Source organism: Bubalus kerabau, chromosome 4 (genome assembly GCF_029407905.1).
Source record: "Bubalus kerabau isolate K-KA32 ecotype Philippines breed swamp buffalo chromosome 4, PCC_UOA_SB_1v2, whole genome shotgun sequence".
In the NCBI taxonomy this organism is placed as follows: Eukaryota; Metazoa; Chordata; class Mammalia; order Artiodactyla; family Bovidae; genus Bubalus; species Bubalus kerabau.
The window spans coordinates 128,231,521-128,245,833 of NC_073627.1; the positions used below are offsets into that span (position 1 = coordinate 128,231,521).

The 14,313-nt window shown below is 42.1% G+C and overlaps 1 protein-coding gene across 1 annotated transcript; it reads right to left on the bottom strand.

Annotated features, from left to right (window-relative positions):
• Nucleotides 1-5,489: 5,489 nt before the first annotated feature.
• On the bottom strand, nt 5,490-13,647 carry TOMM5 (translocase of outer mitochondrial membrane 5). The gene is made up of 3 exons (XM_055578563.1): nt 13,418-13,647; nt 10,568-10,649; nt 5,490-5,728 (listed from the first exon to the last, which is right to left on the bottom strand). Exons 1-2 carry the CDS (start codon nt 13,536-13,538, stop codon nt 10,615-10,617), a joined length of 156 nt encoding a protein of 51 aa, XP_055434538.1. The 5' UTR covers nt 13,539-13,647; the 3' UTR covers nt 5,490-5,728; nt 10,568-10,614.
• Between the last annotated feature and the right edge of the window lie 666 nt (nt 13,648-14,313).

The following is a 14,313-nucleotide window of genomic DNA, read 5'->3' on the forward strand; positions in this document are numbered from 1 at the left end:
AGCTGGATTTAGAAAAGGCAAAGGAACCAGAGATCAAATTGCCAAGATCTGGATCATGGAAAAAGCAAGAGAATTCCAGAAAAACATCTATTTCTGCTTCATTGACTATGCCAAAGCCTTCGTATCACAACAAACTGTGGAAATTTCTTCAAGAGATGGGAATACCAGACCACATGACCTGCCTCCTGAGAAATCTGTATGCAGGTCAGGAAGCAAGAGTTAGAAACGGACATGGAACAATGGACTGGCTCCAAATTGGGAAAGGAGTACGTCAAGACTGTATATTGTCACCTGCTTATTTAACTTATATGCAGAGTACATTATGCAAAATGCAGGGCTGGATGAAGCACAAGCTGGAATCAAGATGCCAGGAGAAATATCAATACCACCCTAATGGCAGAAAGCAAAGATGAACTTCATCACCTCTTGATGAAGGTGAAAAAGGAGAGTGAAAAAACTGGCTTAAAACTCAAAATTCAAGAAACTTAAGATCATGACATCCGGTTCCATAACTTCATGGCAAATAGATGGAGAAACAATGGAAACAGTGACAGACTTTTATTTTGGGGGCTCCAAAATCACTGCAGATCGTGACCACAGCCATGAAATTAAGAGGCTTGCTCCTTGGAAGAAAAGCTATGACCAACCTAGACAGCATGTTAAAGAGCAGATATGTTACTTTGCCAACAAAGGTCCATGTAGTCAAAGCTATGGTTTTTCCAGTAGTCATGTATGGATGTGAGAGTTGGACCATAAAGAAAGCTGAGCGCCATAGAATTGATGGTTTTGGGCTGTGGTGTTGGAGAACTCTTGAGAGTCTGTTGGACTGCAAGGAGATCCAACCAGTCCATCCTAAAGGGTATCAGTCCTGAATATTCACTGGCAGGACTCATGCTGAAGCTCCAATACTTTGGCCACCTGATGCTTAGAACAGTCATTGGAAAAGACCCTGATGCTGGGAAAGATTGAAGACATGCGGAAAAGGGGACGACAGAGGATGAGATGGCTGGATGGCATCACCAACTCGATGGACATGAGTTTGAGCAAGGTCTGGGAGTTGGTGATGAACAGGGAAACTGGGGATGCTACAGTCCATGGGGTCACAAAGAGTTGGACACAACTGAGCAACTGATCTGAACTGAATCTAAGAATGCTGTGAAAAACAAATCATTGCAGCATACTGAGGTTTGAAATAGCTGACTTCAGTGATCCCACTGACATATCTCAGTCCTTAGTTCTATACAATGTATTCTCTAAAAATATATTCCATCTATTAATACCATATGATGAATTGTTATTATTACAGATTCTGGGTGAGGCCTGAGTTACCATGCAGCTTTTCTTTTATAAATGGAAAGAAAAACACAAAAACACACGCACGCTAAGCCTAAGGCCAACAATTTATTTTAAGCAAAGTCAAAGTTGTACACACTAGCTAGATACAAATAGCAGACCACTCTGACTTAGGTCAGATCAGAACAGGGGAAGTTCAGACTACATCACACTACAATGGGCGTGATGATTTATCTCATTATCTTTGGGCAAAGCTATAACATGTTTAATCCTTTGAAGGGTGTCCCATTGTATGAAACTGGCAGTCTTGACGTCTGTCAAAAAGCAATCAAAAGCCCGAGTTTCTGGATTTGTGCCAGCCAACATTATTGTTTTGGCGTTTCTATGAAACAAGCCTTTCAAAGGAGTGTAACAGCTTTCTACAAGAGCATGCTGTCTCTCTCATTGGTACAAACATCACTTGCCACATGGAAATTTTGTTTTTAAGTATGTGCTTAAATACAAGAACATCATTTGTAAACTGCATCCTTCTGCCCTCACCTCATCTATGCCTGCCTCTATCCCACCACTAGATGTGCATTGATTTTTCTCCTACATTAGAAAGGACCTGCGCATCTTTGCATTCTGGCACATAGTTGGTATTTATTGTAAAATGAGTAAGTACACCTACATCATCTCCTTAACCATGTGAACGTAATTTCCCTTGTGGTATAGAAAAGTGAGGCTCAGAGTGATTTGTCCAGGGTCAATATAGTAGACATCTGCTATTCCTTTTTGGCTGTCCAGTATCTGAATTCATGCCTACATTTGGGAATTCCCCATCCTATGAACTTGCTGGCAATCAGAGCATGCCTTTCACTACAGAAGCTGAAATTGATTTTTTCTTTACTTTTCCACGTGACCCTGATGCTATAAATTAAATATTCCTTGGACTTGGAATCAGAGATACAACAAAGTTGTATCTTGGAATAATTCTTTATGGCAACCATAGCAAATGCAGCAAGATGTTTTCTGAGCAATACTGGCTGCCATGATAGTCCAGGGACCTGTGGCTTGGTAGTAAGTGGTGGCATCTGCTGCTGCTAAGTCACTTCAGTCATGTCTGACTCTGCGACCCCATAGACGGCAGCCCACCAGGCTCCCCCGTCCCTGGGATTCTCTGGGCAAGAACACTGGTGTGGGTTGCCATTTCCTTCTCCAATGCATGAAAGTGAAAAGTGAGAGTGAAGTCGCTCAGTCGTGTCCGACTCTGTGTGACCCCATGGACTGCAGCCCACCAGGCTCCTCCGTCCATGGGATTTTCCAGGCAAGAGTACTGGAGTGGGGTGCCATTGCCTTCTCCAAAGTGGTGGCATCTAATCCTCAGCAAAGGTGGTGTCCTCACTGCACCAGTTGCATGGAGTGACAAAGGGGGATGTTCCAGTTGCCTAGTCTCCAGGCCTCCTGGTGATGCTACCTATAATCCTTTATAATGAATTACTTTTCTCCTTACATCTACCAAAACTGGATTTTAGTGTTTGCAAGTTAAAAAATCTGACTCATAGAGTCACGTAATAGCAGAGCTGAGGACTTTGAACTGATTCTGGTGTTCCTTCCTAACATAAACCTGTACTCTTCAACAGCCCACATTTTCTACATTACATTTTGACGTCTCTGAATCACCCTTTATTCCCCAAATTTATCTTTTAATGTCAGGGGATTGTTGAATATTTCAGTCGCACAGTGAGGCAGCTGCCAAGGAACAGTTTCAAATGTAGCAGCATCACTGTACAGTTGTTCATGTAATATTAAAATTTCTTTGTATTCTTATCCTTTATAGGCCTAAGCAGAAAATGAAAATACTACGTATGTGACTGAGAAACGGGTGAAAATAATCAGAAGTGCTTAGAGCAGATCTTTAGGTTTAGCAGAATGCTTATTGGACTAAAGTCAGCTGTGTATTTCTGAAGACAATTTAAGAACCTTTTATATAACTGAAAATATTTCATAAGGTACTGTGTTTAAGAGTGTAAGTGATTGTGTAATGTGTTTACATCTCAGCAACAAGTCGATTCAACTTTTAGATGTACACTTTGTATGTTTTTGTGAACTTGCACAAAAGCAGGCAAATGGTACCACCTCCACTCCAGTACTCTTGCCTGGAAAATCCCATGGACGGAGGAGCCTGGTGGGCTGCAGTCCATGGGGTTGCTAAGAGTCGGACACGACTGAGTGACTTCCCTTTCACTTTTCACTTTCATGCACTGGAGAAGGAAATGGCAACCCACTCCAGTGTTCTTGCCTGGAGAATCCCAGGGACGGGAAGCCTGGTGGGCTGCCGTCTGTGGGGTCGCACAGAGTCGGACACGACTGAAGCGACTTAGCAGCAGCAGCAAGCATAGCTGTAATACTGAGTGCACGCAAGTAGCAACTGTTCATGTCTCTTGGGTGACGTCTGTAATAGAGGAGGGAAGAATCTTGGTGCTTTATTTATAATTTATTATTGTAGCCTTTAAAAAATAGGTTACTGAGACTTTCTTGTGTTGTGTAACTTGGAATTGCAGTATATATACTAGCCAGCAGATGTCAGGATGGGATCTCTTTCTTAAAACTCAAGTATGAAAACACAATAAACAACAGGAGTTCCTGAAAGAATCAACGGTCTTCTTGCTCTTCAGTGCTCAATACACTTCAGTCACACTTCACAGTCTTCCTTAACACATATACTTTAGCATTTTTTCGACCCCTCCTCCCCCCAGCACTTTTATGGGGACAGTTCCTATTCATCCAGATCAGTCACTTCCACGGGGAACCCTCCCTGCTTCTTCCCCATCCCAGGAGGCCAGGGCTCCTTTATTCCATGTTCTTACAGCCACGTTAGTTTACTCTCATAGCAGTTTACATAATGACTTAATTATTGATGAATTTAGGTAATATCCAACTCCCCTATTTTGTAAGCCTCTTATGGATTGGTACAATGACTGAAATCTTCTCTTCTGTATCCCTCACCTACCACAATGCCTGGTCCTCTGTAGTCACTAAATAAAATAAGTATCTGTGAATGTGAACACCTCCACCAAGGAGACTGGGAATATTTTTGGAGGCCTAGACAACAGGTAGTGTCTGAAAGCCACTGGTTGCTTTAAAAAATAGATTTCCTAAGCTCCATCCATAGCAGCTCTGATTCAGTAGGTCTTTGTTTAAAAGCTTCTTGTGTGGTTTGCAGCCTGCTTTGGAAAAGCCCTCTGCATGTGGTGCCCGACACTGCCAGTGTTCTTTTCCCTATTATACTTGAACCTCTCCTTTGGCAAGAGGCATCTGTGTATGAAAACTGTCCCTAGTATGCATTCTTTGATTCCCAAGTACCTGACACCTAGCCTAGCAGCCACTGACTCTTAAAATTTTATGTGAAAAAAAATGTTACCCATAAACATGAAGACATATTTATCATAAGAGTTCTTTTCCTACCAAGAAATGAGTACTACAAATATGCTATTTTACTATCTTATTTACATATGGAATTGGAAGGAAGGAAATAAGTGATAATCTGAGTCTACAGTATCTAGCACCGTTTCTGGCATCCCCCCTGCTCCCCCCTCCACCCCGTTCTTCTTCTGCTATTCACTGTAAACTCAAGAAAGGTGAAATTACTAACAGTGGTCTCAGTTTGATATGCTTAAGAAAACAGGCTGAAAAAAATTTTAAGTGCTTTCTGTCAGATCAGGAATAAATAAGCACCTTGCAACTTAGGGAACAATAAAGTAAAAAATACAAATTCTTTTTATGGTGATGAACTTCTAAGCAGTAGAAGGCTTGCTAACAACAGTGAGGGTTTGGTTAGAGGAAAAAGTAGATGTTAAATTAAATGCCCTTCTCTTCAGCTTCTTTAACAGCATCATTGTTTCACTAAGCTAACAACAGTATTTTACTAAGAATGATTTTCTCAAGATTTAATAGGTTTAAGGTTTAACTTACACTTTTATTTTTATGTTCAGTAAAGAATCCATGTCTTACACTTGTGACCAATGAAAACAATGGTTATTACAAAAATTGAGTGAAATTCTATAATTGATGTGAAGGTTCAATAGAAAGCTTGTTAAATTTTATTCAGAAGTATACCGAAAATATATAGATGTTGAATTTTACTAATGATGGTAAGATGAGCAGTTCATTAGATCATTTCCTGGTTCTAATTTTCATCTAGCACATTTCTAAACTTTTTTTTTTTGCAATATCTTTATTATTTCAAGTAATTTATATATTGTTTTTCTTCTATCAGCTGAGATAATCAGAGACAATACAATTTGAATTTGGGGAAGACGAGCATCACATACGTTCCCACTGCTGTATCACACCCAGCAGGAGTCTTCATTATGTTTCCACACTGTCCCATAAAAAGTAGTCTTCAGTCTCTTGGTATCACAAACATATGTGCACTTAGCTACTTTCTTCCCTCCTAAATAAACATATAAATTGGGGGAGAGTAAGTTATAGTAGGTCAGCTGTGGTCCTTGTCAGATGACTATATATACCTTAGCTGTGAAACCAACAAGCTGACCTAATGGAAACAGTTCAAAAGGTCACGTTAGTGATACACATCCTCTTTGGAAAACAAACTAAAGGATTCTGTTTTTCAGAATAGGGACTTTTCTCTCCACTGAAAGGAAAGGAAAGGTATTTTGGGCCAAAAGATCAGATAGGAAAACCAAGAGTCTGTGCAGAATCTCTACCATAAATAAAGAGGACTGAGGAGTGAAGCCTGGGACACCAGTGTCAGAGGTTAGAGATGAAGAGCCAGCAAAAGAATCTGAGGAAGGGTGGGTGAGTGGAACAGAAAAGGCAGATAAGAGGAAAATCAAGCAGGCCTGGTAAGGTGGTTAAAATAGCAAGGAAGTGTGTTGAATGCTGCTGAAAGGGCAAGACAGGTTAGTTAACCTTGACAAGAGCAGTTTCAAAAGATTGGTGGGGATGCAAACCTAACTGGAATGGGTTCGGGAGATAACAGGAGGAAGGAATGAAAATAGAAACAGCCTTCTTGAAGCATTTAACTGAGAGCAGAGAAATGGGATGGAAGACGGAGAGGGGTGAGGTTTCAAGAGCATTATGGTGGATGCTGTGCTGAACCACCCAGATTTCAACTTTGGATGAAGGAACTCAATCCGCCAGCAGCTATGAGGGTTGGCTACAGATACCACACAGCTGCATCCCCCTCAGGAGATGCCTTCAGCTGAAGGAAGCTGCCTGCATACAGTACACCAGCCCAGCAGCCCCTGTGCAGTGGCTAGGCAATGCAAGGGCAGAAAGGCCCTGCCCTCTGGCCTTGCACAGGACTTCTCTGAAGGGCCATCAGCATCAGATACCTGTGGGACTGACTGAAGCTGGTTTTTCAACCAGGGCGACTATTCTGGCTTGCCCCAGGACTGAAGTTTCCGTGCTAAACTGGGATAGTCCTGCATGGTCGATCACCCTATTTGCAGCTGCACCACAGTTCAACTTCTCCTCCCGCCCAAACTTGTTTCACTTGCTCTCGGAAATGCTTCCCCTTCCCCCCAAAAACTCCCCCTAAAACCTCCTGTACAAAATCTCAGCATCTCCAGGGGAAGAAACTTGCAACAGGGCTTTTTTTTAGTCAGAGGAAATCACAGCCCTTTTGAATCCTATAGGGAATGATCCAGTAAAAGAAAAGGGAGGGAGACTTGATGGGTCACGATTGTTGGGTAACTGATGCAGGTGGGATTGAGGAGTTTGGCCTTAAATAGGAGAGGGCTTTCCTAACGGAATCTTCCTGACCTAGGTATCAAACCTGTGTATCCTGCATCTCTCCCTGGAGAAACCCATGGACAGAGGAGCCTGATGGGCTACAGTCCATGGGGTCGCAAAGAGTTGGACGCCACTCAGCGACTAACACTTTGACTTTCCTAATGGGAGGTAGGGTACAGCTACTGGTGGGTGGGTCATCACGGGATAAGTTTATGGGAGTTTTCCTCTGGATGCTGCTATTTTCTCGGGGAAAGAAGAAGCAACACTGTCACCTGAGCTTGAAGATAAGGGGAGATCCTAGAGGTCTGAGAAGGTGTGACATGTCTATCTAGTGGATTAGAATGAACTAAGGAAATGCAGTGGTTCTACAGGACCCAGTTGAGGTTCAACAGTCATTATTTTCCAGGTAGAACCCGTCAGGGTGTTTCTTTCCAGACACTTCAGCTGCAGAGAGTAGGATTTAACCAGGATGGGGTTTTGCCAGAAAAGTACAATGACACTAGTGGGAGGGAAGAGATTTGAAGGTGTATGCAAGAATGATTACAACACTGGCTAGTGGAGTGAGTTGAGGCTTGAAGGTGGTGAAGCACAGAGACGAGGTGGCAGGATAAACATTATGAGAGGGTCTAGTGGGGCTGAGCTATTTGTACTGGAGGAAAGAAATCAAATCTAAATCTGGGCTATGGCTGTGGGGTTGAGTGATTAAGGAAGGCTGGGGTCTGAAAATGACTTGCCAGAGAAAGCAGATCTTGGCAGGAGGAAACTTTCAACTTTCCCCCACCAAATCTAAACCTTTATTAAAGTAGCAGGCAGAATGCCCCCATCCCCAAATCACTATTGTCCTAACCTTCAAACCTGTTAATATGTATCTCATATGGCAAGAGGGGGTTTGGAGATGTGATTAAGGATTCAAGGAAGATTCCCTAATTTGTAGTTTAAGCAGCTATGTTGATGGAGCCATTTACTGAATTTAAGCAAAAAATTTTAAAGTGAAAAGTAATGGGTCCAGTTTTGGACCTGCCAAGCTGAAAATACCTGAGATGGAGATGCTAGATGGGCAGATGGATAGCCAAACATGGCCAACATTTCAATTTGAAATAAACATCGGGACTTTCTTCTAGATAGATGGTAATTAAAGCCATAGTCACAGCTGAGGAAGTTTATAAAGAAAAGATAATCCAGGACCAGAAAGTACTTCAAGCCTGATCAGTGAATAATAAAATTCTGCCAAAGACGATGGAACAGATAAGGGATTTACCCTAGATCTGAAGAGGATGAGGCCACAATAACAGGAAATGAGGAAGGAGTGGTATAAACGTATTGGTTTACTGCTGCTGCTCTAATAAATTATTCAAACTTACAACAACACAAATTACCTTACAGTTGTGAAGGTCAGAAGTTTGAAACAGGTCTTGAGGGGTTAAAGTCAAGGTGTCTGCAGACCTGTGGCCCTTCCGGAGGTTCTGGGGGAAAATCTGTGCCCCACCCTTCCCAGCTTCTGGAACACAGAGGCAGCCCACATTCCTTGGCATGTGGCCTTATCATTCCAACCTCTGCTTCTGTTGTAACATCTTCTCTGACTCCGCTTTCTTTCTCCCTCTTCTAAAACCCATGTGATTACACTGGGTCCACCCAGATAATCTAAGATACTCCCTGCACCTCCAGAGTCTTCCCTGAATTCATTCTTTCCCCTACACTACATTCCTCCGAATCAACATGTACTGGTCTGCTCATTCCATCCTCTTTGACCTTCCCTTCTATGCCCCACATTGCATCTAGGTTTAAGCAAGCAATTTTGAACTCCTCTTGATCAATATGATTTGAACACCTTAATCAATTCCTACCTGGCTCCCCCTTCTCTATCCTTTCCCCATAAGATAAATGTAATTATTCCTTCAAATCTGAACCAGCAGCAAGGTGAGGTCCTTCAGGTATCCATTTGTGTGGCATCCTTTGATGAATTATAGACCCCAAAATGGCAGTCCCATGATTGTCCATTCCCAGCTTCTAGCACAAGAGCATGGCATATAATAGAAACTGTAACTGATAAATGAGTTATTAATCTCTGGGACTTTTGTCCATGGAATTCTCCAGGCAAGAATACTAGAGTGGTTGCCATTCCCTTCTCCAGGGGATCTTTCTGACCCAGGCATCGAACCCAGGTCTCCCATGTTGCAGGCAGATTCTTTACCATCTGAGCCACCAGGGAAGCCCTTAAAAAGCCAGACCTTATGTTAAATCATCTTCCTTATAAATATTTGCAAGAGAACAAGCATCTCACTTTAAAATAATAAGACAGTTCTGTAATGTCGGAGGCTGTTTCACACTTTGCCAGATTCTGCCCTGTACTTTAGAGCAGGTGTCCCATAAGCCAAACTCAGTTTGCCGCAAATAAGCCCTTTTTCCAGGAAAGACTTAAGACATAACAGCACCCCTCATGACACTGAACACTGAGCAATTTAAATACATGGCGAAAAGTTTAGCTGATTTAGTGTGATAAGTTCAGAAAACTAAGCCTAGGAAAATCAAAAGGATATGCAGGAAAAGGCAACAACAAACAGTGTTTGGAGTCCTAATGAAATCAATCTAATGAAAATCACACTAATAAGTACACAGAAAGGAAGCAGAAATGAGAGACAGAGGTAAGGACAGGGAAGAGACATAATCCTCACATGCAGGAGAAGTCAGCAGGCAATGTCTAAAACAGAAAAATAAAGTAACAACATAATCGTTATTTATAGACAGGAAGGTAAACTCAGTGTAATTCTTGAAAAAGAGGTGAATGTCATGGTGTCTGGGAGGAAAGTTATGGACTCTCCCCTTCTCCCAACAAACCTGGAGAACTGCCTGACTTTAAAAATACAGCATTTTCCCCTTTGGTGGTATTACATATTCTCAGCCTCAAGCAGTAAAACTGCCTTTCATAAAGACTGCTTAAGAATAGAAGCATGTTGTTAGCAAATTCTCCAGTCCCAAACAGGAAGAACTCAATGTGGTTTGTAATAGTCTCAATGTTACAGTAGTCTCACCAGTGATTGTTCGTTTGCAGCAAAAATGTGGGTTAAGAAAAATAAAAGCCCTATTTTTCTTATTAAAAATATAGACTAATAGTCCCATGCTTAAATGACATGTTTGTGTGCTGGCTTCCATAAAACATAACTAATGGAGAGGAATTCTTCAACAAATATACTCCAAACAAAAGTAAAAAAGTACACAGAAATGACTCACAAGACAGGGCCAGAGCAGACATAATTCCCTTATAATTCATACTTGCTAGAAAATGGAGTTTGACATCGTGATGTACAATTACACCAACATTCATTGAGGCTGATATCACAGGTATAAGGGAATACTATGACTGTAAAACGTCTCTTCATACTCGCCAAAGAGTTTTAGCTATAAGGTCAGTTACCAGCGCCAAAGTTGTTCTTAACAAGTAGAATTTTTATGTTCATTCAGTCGAAGAGTCTCTTACATCTTTCTGGGCCTATTCATTTGCAGATAGGAGAAGAAACTGTAACCAGGTTCTTCATACCATGCATTCACACGTGACACCCACTCTTCATATGCTGTCCAAACTCTTCATATGCTGTCCAATTTCTTTAAGATAAAAGGAGCTGAAAGGAAAATAAACCCAGAATTTGTTTTCAGATCCAGATCATCACAAGTTACACTATGGAATTACAGGACTGGGAAATAAACTTTACAGTTCAACACATTTTTCAAACAAATGATGGCTAAGCCTTGGCCTGGGCACCCAGCAAAAGCGAATTGCTGTCTTTCAAGGGAGCCCATCCCACTGTCGTGCAGCTACAAGTATTATAAAGTTCACTCTTACACTATATAAAATCTTTTCTTTACGTTCTCCTCTTAGGACATAAAGAAGAAATCTAATCCTCCTTCAAATGACAAGTTTTTACTTTGTCATGTAACTGTCAAAGGAACAAAACTCTGCAAGAAACAAGATGGCATTTCTCACTTAAAAAAAAATGCATTTGAAAGGCAGAGAGTGGGGGAAAACACTGAAGTAGGGATCCAGAAAGCTAGACACATATTTTTGTTCCCCCACTGATTAATCATATATTATTTGTGTGCTTCAGTTCACATCTGATACAGTCCTATTTCAGTTATTATGAGTAGGGTGGTGTAGATAAAAATGTCTAGCAAACAAGGAAGTGTGTCACAGGGATCTAAAGAAGTGATATTATTGTCTTGTGTAATAGTGCTGTGGCCAAAATAAGCATGGGAAAAGAGGCTCAGCATCATTAATCATTAGAGAAGTGCAAAACAAAACTACAGTGAGATATTCATTAAAACTACTTCACACCCATGAGGATGGCAACTGTCAAAAAACTTGGCACGGATGCGGAAAAATGGTACTCTTGTACCCTGTTGCTGAGAGTGTAAAAATGGTATTGCTGCTATGGAATACAGTATAGTGGTTCTTAAAATAAAAAAAGAGATAGGGGGGTGCTGCCAGCAGCTCGGAGGAGCAGGGAATGGGGAATTACTGTTTAACAGCTATAGAGTTCAGTTTTACGAAAGAAAAAGTGTTCTGGAGATGGTGGTGATGATGACACAATATTACTAATGTATTTAATACATTAAATACTTAAAAAAAAAACCCTAATTCTTATCAGAAAAAAAAGTAACAGTCATCAAAAGAATGGATAATCTGTGGTATATCCATACAATGGAATGTTATTTGGCAATAAAAAGGAAATACTGATACATGCTACAATATGGACAAACCTTGAAAACATTATGCCAGAAATGGTCACATACTGTACAGTTCCATTTATAAAAAATATCTGGGATAGGGAAACCTCTAAAGACAAAAAGCCCCTTAGTGGTTGCCAGGGGCTAGGGAAGGGGAAAAATGGGAGAATGACAGCTAATGGGCACGGTGTTTCTTTCAGAAGGAAGGAGAATGTTTTACAATAGATTGTGGTGATGGCTGCCCAGCTCTTGACTATACAAAGAACCAATGAACGGTATACTTTAAATGGGTTAAGTGAATAACATGCAAATTAGATCTCAATTTAAAAAGTCGTAAGCATCAGTATTCTGTTTTGTTTTTAAACTGATTCGTCTCAAATACAAAGGTCATTGAAAAGCAGCAAATGTTTCACGGGCAACTAAGTCAACCAAAAAAAAGGAAAGAGGAGGAAATTAGTCAAGTTGAGAGTTGCAAGCTGTTGAAGGAGCAAGATGACTTGGTAGTTTCCGTTTTCCAAGGACTCCCTCTCCTGGGGAAGCAGAGTAACACCACAGACGGTGAAGGACAGAGTAAGAGAGACCCGACCTCAAGAACTCGGGCCTTAGGCCCAACATGAGCCTTACACAAGATGACCGTGGTATGGCCGCCATTTATCTGAATCACCTCTGCCTCTATCCAGACCTATCAACAATATAGAACAAGGAACAGTGAAAAGGTATACTGAACTGGAAATCTAGCAACAGGAGCAATTCACTTCTGAGATTCCTATCAGTAAAACTAGAGCACTGATCTATAAAACTGTATCTAGCTCCAGTACTGTGTGCCTATAATTCTACTACTTGGCGAAAGTCCCCTCTGAAAATGGAGTTTATCTGCAAAGAGGATATACAGAGACTTAGGCCAAGATCAGGCAATGCAAATAGTTTCTACCAAACGTAAAAATCAAATAAACACTCAGGCATTACCATTAACCCTATCCATCCTTTCTTCTTCTTTAAAAAAAAAAAAAAAGTAACTACCTATTTCACCCTCTTTACAAATAAAAGGAACAAAATCTTCTGGATTTCAGAGGTTAGCACTAATGGAAGGAAACTTGGCAGTCAGTTAAGAACTCTGGATTCTAGGTCAAAATCATTCACTGAATCGCTGAATGACCTTGAGCCAACTATTGCTCCATTCTAGATACCAGTTTTTCTGTTTGCAAAACGAGGGGGTTGCTCCTGGGGATAAAGTTAGTTTTGTTTAGTTGCCAAGTCGCATCCGACTCTTTGCGACCCCATATACTTTAGCTCTCTGTCCATGCGATTTCCCAGGCAAGAATACTGGAGTGGGTTCCCATTTCCTTCTCCAGGGGATCTTCCCGACCCCAGGGATAGCACCCGCAAACCTTAGAGGCTCTTTCAACTCAATCGTCCTTAAGGAGGGGCTGAGTGATTAACCTCGTGGTCCGGATCGCCGCGTGCACTCGGTACCCCCACCCTGACCCGCCAATCCTAAGCCTTGCCCGCCTGCGCCGGTCGCCCTCAACGTGCATAGCTCTTGCTCCTCGCAACTGCTTAGCTCTTGCTCCTAGGCCCCTACAAGGCCGGTGGGACCAGAGCTGGGTGGGCAGGTGGCGGCGAGCTCCCTGCTAGTCTCGCGGCCACAGCCTGGGAGAGTACTTACTGACTCGCAACAGGGCCACATAAATGAGGAAGTTCCGTATGGAGGAGATCACATCCTCGCGCATCTTCCGTTTCATCTCCTCCGGGTCCAGCTTCGGCGCAAGGCCCTCGATCCGGAACATTTCAGCTCTCGCTAACGGCTTCCAGCTGCCACCCTCTCGGATCTTCTCCGCAGCCTCCCGGCGCCCGGAATTCGGCCCAACCCCATTTCCTGTTCCCGCCCCTCATTTTTACGCGTGACGACGAGAGCCTGCGAAGGACAAACTTCCTCCTTAAATTGAACTGTTCTGAAGGAAGGCGGCCTGAAGAGGGTGCTCGCAGTCTTAGCGACGCAGGACTCGTGTTCTTCCAGGCCTTTTGTTTAACAACCTCTGTCCTGAACCGGGTGCGCGTAGCTGAAGGGAGCCCGTCAGAGGGGGAGGTGTGCATAGGTACCATCATAAATAATAATAGTTAACACTTACGGAATACTCAGTACACTGCTACCCCATGAATTCGATGTTATAATCTTCATTTCCTAGATGAGAAGACTGAAGCACAGAGATCTTTAAAACAACAGCTTGCCCAAATATGTTTTAAAATACCTCGAAACGGGGGAAGTGTTGGGAAAGAGAGATGAAAGGATATTAGCAAAATACTGAAAATTACTTAAGCTGGTGATAGTGTATCACTTTAGTTAGTCCTGGTCTTCTATTTTGAGTATTTTTGAACTTTTTCATGATAAAAGATAAAGATGATGAAACTTGCTCAAGATTACACAACTGATAAGTTGCTGAGCAGGGTTTTATACCTAGTTAGACTGGGAGAAGGCAATGGCACCCCACTCCAGTACTCTTGCCTGGAAAATCCCATGGACGGAGGAGCCTGGTAGGCTGCAGTCCATGGGGTCGCTGAGGG

Bases quoted from the DNA above. Each gene is read 5' to 3' on its own strand.
- TOMM5 (XM_055578563.1), bottom strand. From the start codon at position 13,538: ATGTTCCGGATCGAGGGCCTTGCGCCGAAGCTGGACCCGGAGGAGATG. The intron at 10,650-13,417 runs GTAAGTACTCTC...TTTTCCTTTCAG, and splicing joins TGTGGCCCTGTTGCGAGTCA to CTCCTTTTATCTTAAAGAAA.